This window comes from Synchiropus splendidus, chromosome 1 (genome assembly GCF_027744825.2).
Source record: "Synchiropus splendidus isolate RoL2022-P1 chromosome 1, RoL_Sspl_1.0, whole genome shotgun sequence".
NCBI classification, from domain to species: Eukaryota; Metazoa; Chordata; class Actinopteri; order Syngnathiformes; family Callionymidae; genus Synchiropus; species Synchiropus splendidus.
In genome coordinates this window covers 51,099,082-51,118,950 of record NC_071334.1, presented here as the reverse complement: position 1 = coordinate 51,118,950, position 19,869 = coordinate 51,099,082, and the positions used below count along the sequence as shown (strand labels likewise).

Here is a 19,869-nt window from a genome sequence, read left to right as displayed (position 1 = left end):
AAATACAGTGGCTTGAAAAAGTATTCATACCCCTTGAACTTTCCCACATTTTGTCACGTTCAGACCACAAACATAAATATATTTTATTGGCATTTTAGATGGCAGAAAAAAATTAGGATTCATTTTTCATTCAAAAAAGGCATCTGACGCTACAATGTTGCCTCAGCGACGACGGCGGGACCAGACGGGATTCAGGCTGTCAACGTCGTGAACTGGTATCGAGAGAAATTGATACCATTTGAATTACTTTGGATAGTTGCTTGTTTCGTCCTCGCTAAAGACAACAAGTGGCAGTTCTGATGCATTTGGCTCATTACTACTACTTACCACTACTTACTATTACTACTACTATTTGAATGAGCACATTTCTGTTTCAACTTCAGTTGAGCCACACTTTCATTTGGTCAATGAACTCATGTTCACAGCTCTGGTAGAGGAGCAGGAGCTCAGGCAGGAGCTTGTGGAGCGTGAGACATGCCATTGAACTTAAACAGCAGGTCTTCACAAGTCACCTGGTCTGAACACAGGATCAAACGTGTGACCCAGGACAATGAATAAAGACGGTTTATGCATCAACTGTTGATGGTTGACACTCACAGAACAACACACGAGCATCAACACAAACTGCTCAAAAGAGGAAGAGCTAGAGACAAGCATGGAAAAAAAATGCACCACTATCGATTATGAGGCGTCAGAGAAGGTGCCTTCAGCTGAGCAGAGAAGTTGGGTGGTTGCCTGCAGCTGTTGTGGTCAAAATGCACATGGAGCTTGAAGAAACTCAGCTGAGGCTGGAAGCACATAACAAAATAAAATGAGTAGCATGGTAAAACTGCCAGAAAGGAAAGTCAATTTCAAACTCAACAATGCCCACTGAGCACAGGTTTTAGGAAGGAGGAGATGGCAAGGCAAGCGAAGATCCACGCTTGCCTTGCCTGAACCAACACTCACTTCCTGTCACACACAAAGCAGCATCAGCATTGTATTGACTTGTCCTGACTAAGCACATGGGCCACAACCATCAGTGGCCACCCTGTATTTCTTCAGTCTAGATGGTCTCATTTTGTCATTTTTTTCAGATGATCTTGGATGTTTTGCTTTTCAAGGTCTCGTCCGTGTGATTTTTCAACTCAGTATTTTACATTGCACTTGACTGCACTCCCTGTGTTTTGAGTGGGTTTCACAGATGCAAGAGCCCGGAGATATAACATCTTGATTCTGCATGCGCATGTGAGGTGTTGGACACAAAAGGTGACTTTCCCTTCCTCTGTGGGAATGAAATCATCCTCGGCTGGTGGTCCCTGGACGTTTTTCACACCCTCCTTGAGTTTACCCTTCACACTGAGAGTTAGATTCAATTGCTTTACACCCCTCTGCCTTCACCCACTTACTGATCTATTGATTCTTTAATGTGTTTTACCAAGACCCGCAGGATCTAAGTCGTCTACATCATCTTCACATCATTCCTTTTGTTCACCTCTTGCCACCACAAGAAGGTCTATCACACTTTTGTTTTCAATATCTATTTTGAATATTTCTCTTCTGACCTTGACTGAATTGCCTACATGCAATAATGATACGACAATGTTTTTATTTACCTCTTCAAGGAGGAAATAAATAGAAAAACCTTGCAGAATGCAGCAACTCAAAATAACTAAATAACATTTAATTCGATGAGAGACGTTGCAGTTTGGTGAATCTCTGGAGAGACTTTGCTATGTCTGTGAAACATTTACGTACTGGACGCTTGTTGTGCGACTCCGAGACAGAGAGCACTGCATTTATGAAAGTTTCCACTCTGGACGTTTTCAGAACTTTCAGACTCTGAAACGTTGCACCAGACTCCAAAACGGCAACGGATTCGGTTGGTCATCTGGCTTGATTATTTCCAGGGCAATTAGCTCGAATCTCACACTCGGACTGGCAGGTGTTGCCTGCTGCTGCTCATTCATGAGCCTGGAAAACGCTCTGTGCTCCGTTTGTGCTCTGTGTTTAATTTGAAGGTGCTTCCCTGCACAGCATTTCCCTGTGCATGTGCTGCAGGATGCAAACTTTACATGACAGATTGAAAGAACCTCCACAGCAGACATGCTGCTGCAGAGTGAGCAGCACGGAGGGAAGGAGGCGCGGGCGCATCACAACCCGCGGGGCTTCATCAGAGCGCCGGCTGTCACACGTGATTGGTTGTTGTGGTCGGCAATGACAGGCAGTGATCGGCATTCGCTGATCACGCTGATATCGGCCGATCATGATCGGTGGCAGATCGATTGGAGCATCCCTAGCTTGAACGGAAAACAAAACATGGGCATCAGAATAGTGTAGCAGCAGTGCGGGACAAGCATGAGGCACTGACTGTGGTAGGACCGTGACTGGGGAAACACTAAGCTGTTGCTAGCCAAAGACATTTTGAACCAACAATAAGGATTCTGCTGTGAAGCGTTGATTTAAGATGACCCATCATTGGGCAATAACTTTGGGAGGTGATCGAAAAAACTTCACCACGCCCGCTGCTGGTCAACTGAGGCTATTGTGTCGCCGTTGTGCCGCTGTTCATCCTAATGCCTGAGCACAGGCAGGACTGAAGCCACAACAATGGGGGATTATTAAAAATAATAGGGTCCACCTTGGTGGGGGCCTAATCACTAGCGCTGTAGAAAATACCCTGGCTGACTGGGGACCAGAGCTCATGTGCTTTGTTTAGTGGAGGGATAAATGAGGTGGGGAGGGAGGCAGGTGGGCTCTGCGACACTGATCACAGGACAGTTGCGTCAAATTGCCTCGTGGGAGTCAATTAGATGGTGAGCAGCGGCGTTGACATGCAGGGAAATGCATCACAGTTATTACTGGGATTAATAATTAATACACAACAATAACACCGACAACGGTGGTGAGAAAAACTGCTGAAATGTTCACATGGTGTCACAGCATATCTGGAAAGAGGAGGATTGAGCTCAGCTGGTTTGAACTCATTCATTCTAACGTTGACAGGAAGAGCTGGACTTTCATTCCCCGAGGTGCACAATAAGCACTGAATGTTTCAGGGCTTCACTACGTATTCAGGACACTTCTGTCTTCAGTGCTTTGGTTGCTTTGGCAAGCAGTAGTGATGGGCTAGATGAGGCTTCATGAAACAGTGTCCTTATTTTCAAAGGCCACCAGATGGCACTGTCTGCTCTAAAATCTTTGGATTTAAACAATGATTTCAACCAAGAGCACCATCTTGGGTAGTTGGTAGTGGTCAACAATGGTGTTTTCCAGAAGGTCAGAATTTCAGGTTTATTAAGTGGCCTTTGTGTCCCTGTGTGTCTCCAAACCGTTCCTATTGGAAATCTTGAAACATTCAGTGTCAGTGAGTCTCCAATATTTTGCACCTGTTTTAAACTGAAAGTGCAAACTTAAGCATGTTTGGGAGGCATGTGCAAATGGTTTAGCGATTGTAGTCAGGTGAGAGCCTTATTTAAAATCCGTCAGTAACATGACAACAGAAGATTCAGTCATATGTTACACAAAACTAAGGTGGATTCACTTTTTTGGATTTGCCAATGAATTTTAATATCATCATGAATCTGAAAAATTGTGCACAGTGGACAAAGTGACGCAGCAGTCCAGAGTCTGGAGAGAAACTCAGCTCCACTGAGGAGTTGTTGTTCTCTTTTCTGTGTTTAATTTTAGTTATTTTCATGAATCAATCTCAGTAAAATAACATTTTTAATGTTGTCCTTGGACCCTCTGCATGTTGCCCAATGGTCACAATTTCAAAGAAATACACGTCTTTCCTCTGCTTGATCCGCAGATTTTCCTTCCTTTAAAGATTGTTGACATCCAGTAACTGACAACAAACTGGTTGACATGAAATGATTCCCAAGATAAAAAATATATATATTTTGGAAACCCCTGTCTATGTCGACAGTGCTCTGAGCTTATGAGAAACCTCGATTCTACATAGTTCTTTAAAATCCTACCATTATGTTAGGTATAACAACACTTTGAATAATAATTGTCCACACACAAGGTCATTCTTCTTTGCAAAAGCAACATTCCTTACGAGTCGAAGGGCAGTTGTTAAAAAAACAAAACTCAAGGAAAACCTCAGGCCTTAAGAGGTAAATCTAGAAAGAAGTTTTTTTTCTTTCATTTGAGCCGTAGCTTCCATAAGTCATACATTTTTATACAGTTGCCACTTGGACTACTGCAACATCCAGTACTTGTCTGATTCTGATTCAAATGGACCAGAATGCTGGCACAAATACAGCATACAGCCCGTCTGGTGACCTCACTAGACGGGCTGTCACTTCGAGGATCCAGCTCAAGTCTTCATGTTCTCATGGCAGCATGGCTGGCCAGAAATGTCACCGTAAACAATCAGACCATGATACAATTCCACCAAAGTTACCCGCAAAAGGCTCGTAACAACAGGAAGACGCAAGTGGCAATGAGAAAGAGGTTCCTGGAGTTGAAGACTGAAGCAGTGGGTGAATTTCAAAGGTGGACGTGAGGTAATCTACTGACCCCAGAGGAGAAGAGGCTCTTCATGCCGTATCACCCGAGGAGGAAAGCAATGAGGAGTATGACTGACTGAGAGTTAGACGTTGAGAAACCTTCTGAAGTCACGAAGAATGGTCAAGGAAGAGTTAACTGTTCTCCTCTCTGTTCCTTTCCAATCCCTCAGTTCAAGTTGAGGATGCAAGAATTGTTGTGTGTGTTTAAGACACACCTTTGGCTTTTAACACAAACTGGCCATCTATTTTTATTTTTACTCATTTTTTGATGTGTCATGTTTTGTCATTCTGTCTTTGAAGAGGAGCCAACTTTGTGATTCGGCTGAATGATATCGGACGTCTTTTGAACACACCAGTCTGTGTCTGTTTCCAAAAACATCTCTCTGATAACAAATACACGCATACGACGTTGATGTGGTTGCAGGTAAAGAAGTCATGTGCCTTGACTTTGCAGGCATTTTAGTGCAGACAGTTTGTATCGATAGTTGATCCTGCTCTGGCATAAACAACAACAAGTGAGCTCGTCCGGCTTCTTAGCAGATAGAGTGCAGAGTCTATCAAATGCCTGACGTCTCCTTGAGTCAGGAGGACTGGCTGTGCCTGGGGCTCTGAGCTGCTGAAGAGACACTTGGCTGACTGATGAGTCTGCCGGAGGACCATGTTGTCTGAGCTTTGGGGTAATGCTCTGTTGTGGCGGAGCTCTCAGGAGCCCTGATCAGACCCTGAGGCTCCATCACTGCGGTTATCACACGGCACTTCACCCTCTCAAGCAGCACTTAGTCTGCTGGCTGACAGGAATTTAATCACCGATATCATGAGGCGGCGACGATGATGCCAGCTGCTTTCTGCTCCCTCCATCTTCCCTTGGAGAGAGACTTCTGGAGCAGACATCCAAACAAAACTTCATGTTCTTGTGTATATTTGTAATTCCTCAACAACTTCTAGTGGCTGGTGTCACGGTCTTGCAGAAACCAATTGTTGGTTCAATTCCAACTTGAGTACTCTCAACCTGGGTCCTTTCTGTTTGGGCTCTGTCCGTTCCCCCTGTGCTCCAGTGTGTGTGAGTGACTGTAAGTCATGTAGGAGCATGATAGTGGACTGTTGTGCTCCAAGAGAAGGGATGATCTTACTTGCTTAAGGCCACTGACCATAACAACATGTTCCATTGGAGGGTTAAGGATGAGGTTATGACATCAGGACATAAGACAGTCGGGCTGCTAAATGTGCTTGTTACTGGAATAAATGCATGTCTTGCAGTGACGTGAAAAAATGCCACAGGTGTGTATATGTGTATGTATATATATATATATATATATATATATATATATATATATATATATATATATATATATATATATATATATATATATATATACACAATTGACTACTTTCGTGAAGGCATCGGAACTCTATACATTTTACTCTTTTCAGGCAGTAAATAACATAGTGTAATGTCAACTGAGTTTTAAATAATTCAATAACATGCTGCATTTGACGCGACTATTTAAACGTCAGTTGACTCCATTAAATTGACGTTAGTTTGTATTCAGCTGCAACTGATGCTGCAATTGAAATGATTAGCTGTCGCCATCTTGTGGCAAAAATGAGTAACTGCAAGTGAACGAAGCGACGCGAAATGATGTGTTCATTTTGCTGAAAGAGACTCAGTGATCTGAACAACTCAAAGGATTCATGTTGCCAGTCAGATGCAAAATGGTCAGTAGAAATGAGGTCGGCCATCCTGTCTAGGTTACTCTTGGTTCAACCGATCATTCATCGCATTCATCATGTATGAATGCGATATAAATAAAACCTCGCCTTTAATGATCTGCTTTAATTGCGGGTGATTAATAGTCGCATTGCCAGGCAACATCAAAGTAAAACTTCTTAGCTGCAAAGTTAATTGTTGTAATATTATTGCACGTCTGTCACGAAAAAAGTGACTCTTCAGTTTCACAAAAAAAAAAGCGTTTGACAGGAGCCTGCTGTGACGTTACTTCCTCCGCCTCGTCGCTAGGTGGTGCTGTCTCGACTATGACTCACCGGTTTCGGCTGATCTGAAGCTTCCGGTGCCCCAATCGCTCCAGATGCTAACGCCGTCGGGCTTTTCTATGGGAGCGTAATGGCGGTGCACCGGGGACCCTCGACGAAATGGCTCTTCACCCGGGAACAGCTGGAAAACACGCCGTCTCGACGATGCGGGATCGAGGCAGACAGGGAGCTATCGTACCGACAACAAGCTGCTAACTTGATCCAGGACATCGGTCAGCGACTCAACGTGTATCCTTTCTGAGCCGAACTAGCTACTAGCCCTAGCATTAGCTTCCAGTAACCGTGGCCTTTTGGCGTAAAACATCGACTGACACGCACTAAAAACGCACCACAACTCCTTCAAAATGCTCCTTAGTCTATATGCTGTTGTGTAATGTGCTAATCTGATCACAAAATGCGTTAAAATCGCTGTGGCCTTTATGCTAGCGCCGCTATTGTTTTGTCCCGGTGGACTGCAGTCTTTTGTTAGCTGCCAGTCAAATAACTCAGTACCCGTGTAATCTGTGACGACAGTGCACTGGGGCTTAAAACAAACTAAATATTGATTTGCAATGGACGTGTGTTAACCCCCGAAAAAGCGAACAATTGATAAACCAGCAGCTGCGTAATGCTAATGCGCCAAACAGCCGAGCTCGAGCGACTGGATTGACCCCAGATGGCGTCGAATTTTAATGATTCTTGATGACGTATCGCTTTGAGTCAGGATGATTCTGAAGGGTTTCTGTCTGAAAAACAGCGTGTCGACGTGTACTGGGTTGACCTGAGAGAACAAAGGACTATTGGTCACGCTAACTCACCTGTACGTCCATTGTGCCCTGACTTTGAACTGTGCTCGTTATATATTTCCCACGTCCGTTTGAGTTTTTGTGGTCTTGACTGGAATATCCACTGCTGAATATAACCTCCCTCTTTTCCCCAAGTGAGATGGTTGCTTCTGCTTAGCCAAAATGGCCTCCTTTACTCATCTTACAGTCCCTTCGAAAATAATGTTAAATGGAATCAAGAAGGTGTGATTTAGGCTTTGTCTGGAAGAGATAAGTCTTGGCATGTGTTTACTTGTGATGACACATCAGGACAGAAATGATATGACATGCCAAACAATGGTTTGTCTATGGCCTTTCTTAAGATAGAATAATAGATTTTTCCACTCCAGCTTGTACATCTCATTCCAGAAGTTCACATCTTTCTGGAAGTTTTTGGCTGGGGGCAAGTCTGTATTCAATATGACTATTGAGTGACACAGACCCATTGTTAAATTCAAGACAAAAAGTATATGCTGCTTACAGGAACAAGCAAGACAACAAAACGATTGCAGTAAACCCGAAAAGTTGCTGGTAGTTATTGAACTGAAAACGTGGTTTATTGAATGTATTCCAGATACTTTCACACGCTTCCTTAACTGCAACTATCAGCTCCCAACTAATCATTAACACTGCTATTGTATATATGCACAGGTTTTATATGATCCATCCCATCACTAAATTCCATAAAAATGTAAGTACATTACTATTTTTTAAACTTGAAATGCAAAAATGTATTCTTGGTTACTGAAGGCCAATGTTCTTCACAGGTTATTTCGCAGACATCGCTGTTCCTGGCCTCTAAAGTGGAGGAGCAGCCCAGGAAGTTGGAGCATGTTATTAAAATAGCCTATGCCTGCTTGAACCCCCAAGAACCTGCCCTGGATACCAAGAGCACAGTGAGTCACGCAGTCTGGTTTGACTCCGGCATGAGGGCCTGCCACCAAAGAGGAGGTCCTGGATATGTAGTTTAGATTTAGGAATAAGTGCTAAGAAGAATCCCAAAGGAGTTAAAAAATCTGCTCTGTACTTTGATATGAAGTGCCTGGCTGTAGTTTTCGCTGTGTGTGACAGAATGCCAGAAAGAGCTCATTTCGAAAGGCCAGTCGAGTAATGCTGGTGGCAGTTCTTCAGCAGGAGCATCTAATCTCTTTTTGTGCATTGGCAGGTCACCAGTGACTTCTAACAAACAGCAATGTTAACCATTACTGCCGAACTCAGCTTTCAGTGTTCGTAGTCTGGTGACCCTGAGCCTGTTTGTTGACCTCACATCTGTTCAAAACCAGCAATTCAAAAGTTGTTCTTATTGTTTTAGGCATTTCAGCAGCTGTCACAGGAGGTGGTCGCTGTCGAATCGATTATTCTACAAACACTAGGTGAGTGTTTGTCCGCTGTTTCCTTTTTTTTTTCTACACTTCAACTTTCAGGATCATGTGTAAGTTGACGTTCATTCAAGACTCTATTTTCCTTAGATGTGTGCATGCTTTTGTAGTCTTTATGTTTCAACAGTCAGATATCCAAATATGTCATACCAAGTTTGTGGTTTTAGTTGGCCAGCAATACAAGGTTTATAAATAAACATATGTGCCGTGAAAGCAGATGATTAAAATGGTAGAGATGGTAGAACTCTCAGCTGACGCGTCGCGGTTGCATGTTCCTGGATTTAAACTCCCCCAGTGGACAGTGTCTGACTGACTCCATCGCTGTTCTGCTTGCAGGTTTTGAAATTACAATTGATCATCCACACACAGATGTGGTGAGGTGCTCCCAGCTAGTACGAGGTAACATCCCCCGGCTTGTTTTGAAGAAACCAAGAGTGTGCTGCACCAGCTGAAACAACCGTTCTGACACCCGCTCTTCTGTTTCTCCTCACAGCGAGCAAGGATTTGGCACAGACTTCCTATTTCATGGCTACCAACAGGTTATTATCCTGTTACCATTATTGCACTGTAATGGCACACTATTGCTTCCTGAACTGCAGGGACCCCCGACCTGTGTCCAACGCCCTGCTCGGCCTCGGCTCCCGGGACCCCCCGCTCTGGGGCAGTACCTGCCAGGCTGCTGTGCGGTGTATTGTACAAGGGCCCAGTGTTGGCACAGAGGGGTTGAATGCACAATGTGGAGTGTAGTGGTGCTGAATACCTCCCGAGGTTGTTTGGTTCAAGTGCACATGTCTAAAAAGTCTCACTCGGTAGCCTGAATATAAGTGAATAAACTTATAGAGCATTTTGGTAAGTATTGCCTACTGTTCTCTAAGTTTAATACTTAATCTCTGCATAATTCCAATCAAAACAACTTAATTCCCATAAGCAAACGTCACTGCAAACTGTGTTCTGCGAGCTAAAAATCTATCACTAATAATGGAGATGAGTTTCAGTTCACTCTCATCTGTGGTTGTTGACCGATCGATCGATAGATGTTGTCACTGCAAAAACAAAATGTGAATAGTTTGTCTTTTAAAGGCTGTGTAGTACTGCGCCCTAGTGGATTGGAAGGGAAGTGGAGGTCCAAACTTTTCCTGTATCAGCTGTAGGGATGGGAATTGATAAGATTCTGAATCCATTTTCACTACTGCTTGACCACTCGGATCCTTAGCGATTCTCTTATTGACTCTCACTGGAGACAAAAGGAAAAGAGTCAGTGTCACTAGATATGGGTATTGTGGTACATTTTACGATACTTTACTCCAAATGTTTTGTAACCATTGTCAGCCTTCTAATGAGTTTCTGTGTGGGGAAACTGCAAGTCTGTCATTTAGAGTTCAGAAAGCTCCAAGTGGGTTGAGCATCAGTGAAACAGGAGTGTGTGGAGCTTGGTTCAGAAGCAGACGCCAGGAGTCCAACCTTCAGGTCTGACCAGGAACATCTATTAATCCTGAAATCTGAACCATGATACAATGGAGATGGAGAGCTCCAATTCTTAGAATTCTTTGTTTCATTGGTCCATGTGAACAGTTTAAAAACTTAGCTGTATCTTATTGAATATATGGGATCCTTGTGCTTAAAATGTTTCAATTAATAAACAATATATAAATAGTCTCTCGATGCCCATCCCTACTTGGCTGTGTCCATGACATGCATTTCTTTTAGCCCTGACTCAATGATATCAGTGTTTAGTGTGTCCAAATTACAAAGCCAACAGGTCTGAGTGGATGAAGGGAGTTAATTGTCTGCTAACTTTTCAATTGAAAAAAACAGTCCCGCTGCTAATGCTTCAACTCATGTTTTCAGAATGTGAAACGTCGTATCAAGGTGTAGTTCTGGTGCTGAACCGGTTTGCAGTGGTCCAAGTAGCTGATGATTCAGATGATGATAATGCATTCTTTCATTGCTATAAACCGTTATGACGAAGATCAGTGCGATAAATCAGCCAAGCTGTATGATATAAGCACCAAAGCTATAGTGTGCTTCAGCAGTAAAAACTTAGTGTGCCCCGTCGCTGGCCTGCGAAGGTAAGCGTATGTGTTAGTGTTGTGAACTGATCTTGTATCAAGTGTCTTTTCCTTGTCCTCCTTGCACGTCTGTGGTCTGACAAGAGTCTGTGTCCTTCTTGTTCCTGTGTCTCCCTGCAGTTTGCACCTCACCACCTTCTGCCTGCAGTACCGGCCCACCGTCGTGGCGTGTGTCTGCATCCACCTGGCCTGCAAGTGGTCCAACTGGGAGATTCCTGTCTCCACCAACGGGAAGCACTGGTGGGAGTATGTGGACCACACGGTGACCTTGCAGCTGCTGGACGGTAAGAGGCTCTGGTGGCTGCTGGATCAAGCCTGCGTCATTTTCTCTTTGTTTACTCGCTATTGTTTTATTCTGTGACCTTGAGTGGGATTCAGACTGAAAAAAAAAACAATTTTCAGCCACAGAATTAGACATTGGATTCGATCAATGGAGAAACTTTGGCATTTGTGGCAGCATGTTAGCACTGACACTGCTAGAAAGACTTGACTCCATCCTTTAGGATGAAGCTAAACCAGGGCTGGTCATGACATTTCCCAACGGATCCCCTTATTTACTGTGTGAACTTACAGGGGCCGTCAAGATGAAGGACAGAAGAGAAACAATCTGATTACAAGTATTATTTTGTCATGACTTCCCCCACTGTCGGAGTAATAAAGGCAAATCTAATCTGTCATTAATGCTGTGAGTCACGTCGCTCTCTCCCCCTAGAGGTTGGGATTGTGAACTGCATTCAACACATGCATTATTGAAATACCCAATTAATTTTACCTGTGTGTTTAGTTAACGGCTTTATCATTGTGAGGCCACGTAACCTTTATATACACATATATTTTTATTGTATTATATATTATATCTATATAGATATAGATATATAGATAGATAGATAGATATTGTTTTCCATAAGTCTGCCGTCCATGTGTGGGGCTCTAACCTGTAACTTGTGAACTTGTTTGTTTCAGAGCTTACACACGAGTTTCTCCAGATCCTGGAGAAGACTCCCAGCAGGTTGAAGAGGATCCGGAACTGGAGGGTGAGCGTTGGTCTTGCTGCCGTTAGCAACGGTGTGGCACATCTGGGCTAAGTGTTGTTTTCCACTGCAGGCCATTCAAGCTGCTAAGAAGCCAAAGAGCGAGGGATCAGCCGTGGACAGTGCCTTCCAGGGGACGTCTTTAGATGGCCTCTCTGGCGTCGCCAACTCTTTCTTTGCCTCCAGCTCGGCGCCAGACGCCTCAGAAATGACGGCTCTAAACGGCATGGCCAGCTCCTACGCAGCATACGAGCCGATGAACGACGCCTTCTCCCAGCCCCTGCACGCCGACTTCTCCATGTCCAAACACGAACACAAAGCTGTGAGCGGTAAGCAGCAGCTCGTCTCGCAGGCCGCACCCTTCGCACGAGCACAGAAAGTCCTGTCGCTGGAAAAGTACAGAGAGAAACACGCAGCAGAGCTGGCTTTGCAGAACGGCGTGAAAGAGGAGCTGAGCACAGACGTGTACGCGCAGCCGCCCGCCATCTCCTCGCACCACCACAAGAAGAGATCTCACGCACAGCAGGCGGAGAAATCTGGCGAGGGCCGGCGGGAGAAGTCCAGCTCCAAAAAGATGCGCCTGGCTCAGGCGTATGGTGAGAATGGCTCAGCCAGCAGCGAAGAGCTCAAGATGAGAATCAAAGTTTCGTCTGAGCGCCACAGTGGCTCTGACCTGAGCAAGGACAAGCACAAAGAGCAGCGCCACTCTAAACACAGCAACTCGCAACTGTACTCTCTCACTAAAGGGCCGATGGACAACGGCTCTTTAGCCCTGAAGGCGCCGGGCGGCCATGACGGCTCCGCCTCAGGCTCGTCTCGGAAAAGGCCGCACTCTGACGCTGGGAACCACCACCACCATCACCACCACCAGTCGTCGAAGATCAGCAGGAGCTCCAAGTCGGCCATGAACGCCTCCCACTTCTCCGCAGAGAGCCAGAGGGGGGCGGAGCACCTGGGCCACGCTGGAAGCAACGGCCTGCTGACCGCCAACAGCCAACACACTGACTACAAAGATACTTTTGACATGCTGGACTCTTTATTAAGTGCCCAAGGGATGAACTTGTAACCCTCCGCCGCCAGTTTAGTCTAGTTTTTAAGGTATTACATGTTTTAAAAAAAGAATTTATTTGTCTTAAGTTATGTGAATTCCACGTCGCCCTCGGTCGTGTCCACATGCTGATGCACGGAGCTGTGCACGAGAGCCCGCTCTGCTCCCGAGACTGCGACTGGGATAATGGAATTTTAACTGTTTTTATGATTTTTAATGTGCATGTTTTCGGTCACTGGTAGGAGGAAGCGCAACGGCTTTCGCAGCCATCGTGTCGGTTTACATTCTGCGTCTTTTTAAATGAATTTTGTTCCACTGAAAATCTCAGGTCTGACCTTTTTTACTACAAGAAGGAATCTTCCTCTGTGGGATCACTACCCGAAGAGGCGCGTCGCCTCGTCGATGGACATTTGTCTTATGAACCTGGTCTGCTCACGTTCGAGTCTCCAGATACAAAGTTCTTGACTCTGTGAAAGTGCATTTATGATATGACTGAAATGAAATGGAAGTAGGCCTTGTGACCGTTTACCTCGTCAATAGCTATTCAGTATGAAGAGTTGCCGATCGATCCGATCTCTAAAGTCGTGTACATAAGACTGTTGTTCACCTAAGCTGTGGGTTTATCGTGTCGGTCCTCATCTAGTGCGTCATCAGACCCAATGCAGATTGTAATGACGATTTTCTCCTTGACTTGTGTATCGATGGCCACAATAAAGGTGTAAACGTGATTTTTTTTTTTTGTTCTTTTTTAATACGAGTGTGTTTCACTTGGGCTCGATTAAGGTTTGTTGATTAAATGTCTGAAAAAATGGCTAAAATTCTGGGATGTAGAACCTGGAAGCTAGTAGTGACGGGTAGGCGAGGTTCCATGAAGCAGCGTCCCGATGTTCAGAGGCCAGCAGTCAATGATACCTCACATCAATTCTAAACCGAGAGCACCATCTAGTGGCCTCTGACAATTAGGACACTCTTTCATGATACCCCAACTACCCAGCACTACTACTACGTGGTACATTATGCTGTGTAAATACACAAAAACATTGAAAATAATTTGGCCCAAAACTCATGTATTTTTTTTTCCTCCTATTTAAACCAAACAATTGCAACAATGTATCTTCTAAAAATAGTCATAAATCAGACCAGAACTTCCTGCTGATGTTTTGCCCTCAAAATCCCTGAGGTGGAAGTGTTCACAGAACGGGTTCTGGACCATCTCTAGAGCAGATATCAGACGATGGGTCGGTTGCTCGGAAAGAGGACCACTGTAATGTTTGGGTTTATTAAAGTTGACCTTTTCATCAAGGTGGCAGAAAACAGCTGAACTTTCCTACGGTACTTCTGCCGACTGGATTATTGCCTTTAGTTTCTACAACTGAAAGACTTCTTGCTCTCAGACCACTGCCTGGCTCTGACATGTACTTTCAAAAGTAAATATGAGCAAGTTTCTACCAACTAAAATACTTCATACGCAAATCCATATTCACCATCCAGTTCGAATGTTCCGAGCAATAAGCCTCTAAATTTGGCATGGGATGCTCGCAGTTATGAAAATAACGCCCATAATAATCGCACAGATGGCTTAATCCAGCCCAGAAACATTGGAGAGATTCCACCGTGGCTCCACAGCCCTGGCTGCATTTAAAGATAAAACTGTTGTTTTTTAACCCTGAAATATTCGTCAGAACTCAATAGGCTTGCAACGACAAAAAAAAATGGTGGCTGTGGCTGAAACAAAATCCACAATCGAACCACAGAGGACCAGCGTCCGGCCTGTGCTGAGACCACTGCCGTTTTCAACCGAGTAAATATTGGCCTGACACTCATATTTCATACACTTCAACTTCTGAACGACACAGTTGATGTAATATTCATTCAGTCCACTGAAGCCCAACTACTTGGGGCTGAAGGTGGGGGACGTACATACAGACAACTTACTTTCCGACAAAACAATTATGGAGTGTGAAATCACGACATTAGAATTTGGAACCAATGAACAGACTGCAGGTCAGAACAATGATAATTACATGATGAGAACTGTATCGAGATACAAACAGAATAACAATGGCACTAACACTAATAGCTGCTCAACGAGTTATCCAGAGCATCCCAGCGCTCGATCGACACCTGTCATGTAAACATTTAAAAAACAAATAAGAACGTGAAAATGACATTGACATGACATTAGTATAAGGTTGGCAGAACAGTGTCCTAGATTTCAGAGGACACAAGGTGGTGCTCCTGGTTTAGAATTCATGTGAGGTTTCATTGAGTTAGTTGTTCAAGTCCATTTGACAGCAGACAGTGCCATCTGGTGGCCTCTGAAAGTCAGGACACTGTTTCATGAAGCCTCATCGACCCTTCACTAACAGCCAATGATGTAGCATTAATGTGGGTCACTGTCCAGTCAGTTTCCTGACTCCATCTTCCGTCACATGGGAGCCACATACGGCCCTTGCCTGTATAATCAATGAAATAAAAACTACAAAAATGTTAAATAAAATTACAAAAATAAATAAATCAATAAATTTTACTTTTTTTTTCCATCATTCAATACTAATTCCGAATACACTTTTAGCATAGTATTTATTGGGGGGGGGACTTTCACTGCCTTGAGTCTTTATGTATTTCACCCATCGTTCAGTGATATATTAGATATTTATATCAGATATTTACCATTAAAAAAGATCTTCTCTATTTACGGTTTGTATTTAGAATCAATAATTCAATAAAAAGTATTTTTAAATGCTATATACAAGGAAATAGTGTGTAACAACATGGTGTCATAACACTACATTATTTTTTTTTTTTTTTTTTTTTTTGCGTTTAAGAATTAGAATTAGAGCCAGATTGAATAAGACTTGTTCTTCTGGTCTGGTCTGAGGCTTGACAGCGCCTCACACTCCTCTCAGCTCTGACACACAATACAGACCAAATTACTGCCTATTTTTCAAATAACTGGAATTACTGCATGAGCACGACACTTGAATTTCACTCATTTTTCCTGGTCCAACAGGTCACCTTCCCCTCCACAGACAGACAGACGGACAGATGGATGGATGGATGGATGGCTGGATGGCTGGATAGATAGATAGATAGATAGATAGATAGATAGATAGATAGATAGATAGATAGATAGATAGATAGATAGATAGATGATAGATAGATAGACAGACAGACATACAGATAGATAGATAGACAGACAGACAGACAGACAGACAGACAGACAGACAGATAGATAGATAGATAGATAGATAGATAGATAGATAGATAGATGATAGATAGATAGACAGGCAGACAGACAGACAGATAGATAGATAGACAGATAGACAGACAGACAGACAGACAGACAGAGATAGATAGATAGATAGATTAGCCATGGAAAGAGGTGAAGTAGGGGTCAGTTGGAAAACTGCACATGGACAGAACTTCCACTCCTCAAACTCAGGGGCTCCTTGTGAGGCTGTTCCCCGACCTGGCGCTCCAGGGCGTCCACACTCGGTCCGTGGGTGGACCATTATTCCAGCTCCTGGTCATTAAGCAGCACCATCTGAGCAGACAGTGCCGTTTCAGCGAGTCTTACCGTCTAATTTTGGAGCACAAGACAATGGGGAAATTCAGCAGGAGGACGACGGTGAACATTTCTACCATCTGGACGTTCTCACATCGTGGTGGGCGGGTGATGATTTATTTTCAGCAGCCTCTCGAGCTGAACAGGAGACGCCCACAGCTCGAAAAGCCGCAGAGAGGAAGAGAGAGATGTGAGCTGCTTCTGGGTGCAACAAATCCCAGAATTAGGAGCCATCTGAAGGAAAACACCGGCCAAGCTCTTATTATAACTGCCGGAACAAACACGCCATAACAATTAGCCTCGGCGTCACTTGGGGAAACTTGTACAACATAACCACGAGAGCACAAGTCGAGGAAGGAAAATGAGCGTTTGATCCAGAGTCGGGTCCGTTCTTTAGCTACGACTCTGGACTACATTCTTGTAGACTGCCTTCATTCTTCCCTCAATGGGGAAATGTCGGTTGTTACAGGAGCAACATTGAAGAGAAACTAAGAATCAGAATCAGCTTTATTCCCAAGGTCAGTGAGGAGGATCCCACCAATTATTAAAGTGCTTTGGAATCACGTGTAGTAATGAACAAAACATCAAAATGAAATAAAATTACAAGTCCGGCCAAAGGGAAGAAGCTGTTCCTGTGACAGGAGGTTCTGGTCTGGGTGGACCGCAGCCTCCTGCCAGAGGGAAGAGGAACAACCAGTCCATGACTAGGGTGAGAAGACACCAGAAAAATAAACATATCAAAAACAAAAGGAAAAAAAACAGGGCCATTTTTGGATTACACTGAGTCACTGAGTGTTCTGTATCTGTTCTAAACATAACTTAAAGGAAGATGTGCTCAACAATAATGTTTCCTCATGCAAACATTTGTTTACTCCAACAGGCCAACACAACAGATCCTGTCCAGAACATTCTTTCCAAGAACCTCCGAGGCTCTGAAGAGGCTCAGCCACATGCCAACAGCAGAACATTGGAAACATTATTGACCACTCTGGAGTTGATAACATCTGCCTTTAAGCAGCATTTATGATTCATGTGTGATTCAATTTCCATTAATCGCAAGTGAACTCAGTGATCACAAATCGAAATCTATTGACAGCCCAATAAGAATATCAGAATTTACTGCAAATGTTCAAATTTTGCCAACAATGACTTGAATTCTGTGTCTTGAAACTTATTTTCTTAAAGGTTAGTTGAGGACGAAGCTCTAGTTGATATTTTTGTTTTGAAAATGTACTTACACAAGCACAGTTTTTATTATGGTTATGCTCCAAAGCACTTTCCTAGTTGGTGGGATCCTCACTGACCTTGGCAATGAAGCTGATTCTGAAATTTGAATGAGAAACTCATGTATATTCACCGTATTTACATCGTCGTCAGGTCGTTTCAGCCACTGGCAGCACGCGAGGTTTCGCTGGTCATGGATCACCCTGCTGTTGCAGGCTCCTTCCACTAGATGCCAGTGTTGTGCCGAGCCCAGCAGCAGGACCACCGAGCTCCACTTCTCAGTGGGCCAGAAGAGTCTTGTGAAAAGCAAACCAGGCGCAACCTTGAAGAGGACGCCGCGTGTGTGCCATGAATCCAAGGTGCCTCTCGGTGCGTCTCGCTCGTCCGTCTCATAAGAGACGCGCCTGTTGATCACAAGGCCTCAGAAGGAGAGGTGCACGCACCGCCACGGCGGCGACGGCGGCGCCTCAATGCAAATGGCAGGAAATAGTGGCGGCGAGTGGCCTAATTACCCGCCATTGTTGAGCGAGTCTGAGAGGCCTCTCTTGAAAAATCAGGAGCTGATTGAAAGAAAACCTTGGGAGTACCTGAGCCAGAGCCGCGGGCCGGACCATTATACCCTGCAATTATTCCCAATGATTGTCAGGAGAATAAATTAGCTGGGCCACGGCGGTGCGCCTCACTTTTTAATCATCCACGGCCTCACAAGAGAGAGGGGACCGGCTCGGAGCCGCCACCTGAAGAAGCCCCGGCGACGGACCCAGGACTCCTGGTCTACAAATGATGTGTCTGTCTCACTGAAAAGGTTGTTCAAATCCAAAGAGTTTAGATCAGACAGCACCATCTGGTGGCCTCTGACAATAAGGACACTGTTTCATGAAGCCTCTTCAGCCCGTCACTGACTATGGCTGATGTAGGTCAGGTCCAGCACAATAGTCTGAAGTCTGAAGAACCCGCGTCAGCAGCGGACCTTCAGGGAGAGTTAATGCCAGAGTAGGACTTCCACAATGCTTCCTTTGATTGGATCAAAGGACACCGGGTTCAACTGAGGTGCTCTTCAGCCCCTTGCTGGGAGCAGAGTGACCCGTGTTTTGCCAAATGAAACATGGATTTGAAAAAGAAAAATCCCCAAAATGAACATAACAAATTTGATGAGAGGCAAACAAAAAATGGGCTCAAGGTGACCTTGTGGTTGTTTAGCTCTGAAAATAAAAAATATTGAGTTACCAATCTCATTATTTTATCATCTCATTTTTTCTTGAGCATGAATGTCATGAAAACTTATAACTTATAACTTATAAGAATTGTAGAAGCGCATAACAAAGAACATCTGACCAATCTCTACTCAAAAAACGTTGGAAAAAAAGCAAATAAACAAGGCAACTCAAATGAAGGAATCATAATAACATAAAGAAACAAGCTCCTCTCAGCACTGACGTGTGATCGCAGACAGGAAAAAGATGTAGAAAGTGATGTCTGAGATAAAACACACACATAACAATGTAAATCCAATGTACTTTTTATTAGTACGAGGCATTCTATTCCCACAGAATGCACAAGCTGCTGTATACTTTTGACTGCCACCCCTCCATCAGAACACAGCGACCTCTGGTGGTCAACAAGGAGAGGTGTATCCAAGTAACTGAGCCCATGTTCATTGGAGTTACATGGTGACGGCCGATAATCGGGGTCAATAACAATAATAATAACAATATTGTTTACATTTTTAAATAAAAATAAAAAGGATAATGATAATAGACGTATCCATCAGTCCGCACGATAGTTCCACGACAGCCTACGTCGGCGCCATCTTGAATCAAGAAGCACAAGGTCTTGTGACGCTGACAGAACGAAGGCTTTTCTTGACGTTATTATGACTTGGACAGGAACAACGTTTGTTTGTGATGATGCATCGTGATTTTTGAGGAGCGTAACTTTGTGTTACATGAGCCACCAATCATCGTGCGGGCAGACTTGATCTCAGAGCCGCCTCCTTGTATAATGGCTGTCAGCCGGACTCTAAAACCGGCTGTGATCTTTAGGACACGGCTGAGGTTGAGAATGAAAACCCTGCGCACTCACAGAAGGAAGTCCTTGTATGGTCAGTCTCCTCAGTCCTGCGTGCGTTCATACCACGCTTCTTTGGAACTGACGTCACCTCGAGGGCTTCAGTGCCATTCGCCTCACTGTATCCGGTGT

At 44.2% G+C, this 19,869-nt stretch overlaps 1 protein-coding gene across 6 annotated transcripts; it reads left to right on the top strand.

Moving 5' to 3' along the window:
* Window positions 1-6,443: 6,443 nt before the first annotated feature.
* Window positions 6,444-13,624, top strand: ccnt2b (cyclin T2b). 6 transcript variants are annotated; one of them, XM_053854086.1, is made up of 9 exons: window positions 6,450-6,776; window positions 7,961-8,042; window positions 8,119-8,247; window positions 8,664-8,724; window positions 9,067-9,129; window positions 9,224-9,269; window positions 10,920-11,083; window positions 11,763-11,833; window positions 11,904-13,624. In XM_053854086.1, the coding sequence occupies exons 1-9, from the start codon at window positions 6,619-6,621 to the stop codon at window positions 12,894-12,896; spliced, it is 1,767 nt and encodes a 588-aa protein (XP_053710061.1). In that variant the 5' UTR covers window positions 6,450-6,618; the 3' UTR covers window positions 12,897-13,624. The 6 variants fall into 6 exon arrangements, 5 of the variants coding, with proteins under 5 accessions (XP_053710066.1, XP_053710061.1, XP_053710063.1 ...); XM_053854088.1 differs by lacking the exon at window positions 6,450-6,776 and adding an exon at window positions 6,795-7,467 and having other exon boundaries at window positions 8,003-8,042; XM_053854087.1 differs by lacking the exon at window positions 6,450-6,776 and adding an exon at window positions 7,527-7,555 and having other exon boundaries at window positions 8,003-8,042.
* The last annotated feature ends 6,245 nt before the right edge of the window (window positions 13,625-19,869 follow it).

Excerpts from the sequence above, each read along its gene's own strand:
- ccnt2b (XM_053854086.1), top strand. The coding sequence starts at position 6,619 with ATGGCGGTGCACCGGGGACCCTCGACGAAATGGCTCTTCACCCGGGAA. Across the intron at positions 8,043-8,118 it reads TCACTAAATTCCATAAAAAT|GTTATTTCGCAGACATCGCT; the intron begins GTAAGTACATTA and ends TGTTCTTCACAG. Across the intron at positions 11,084-11,762 it reads GACCTTGCAGCTGCTGGACG|AGCTTACACACGAGTTTCTC; the intron begins GTAAGAGGCTCT and ends TGTTTGTTTCAG.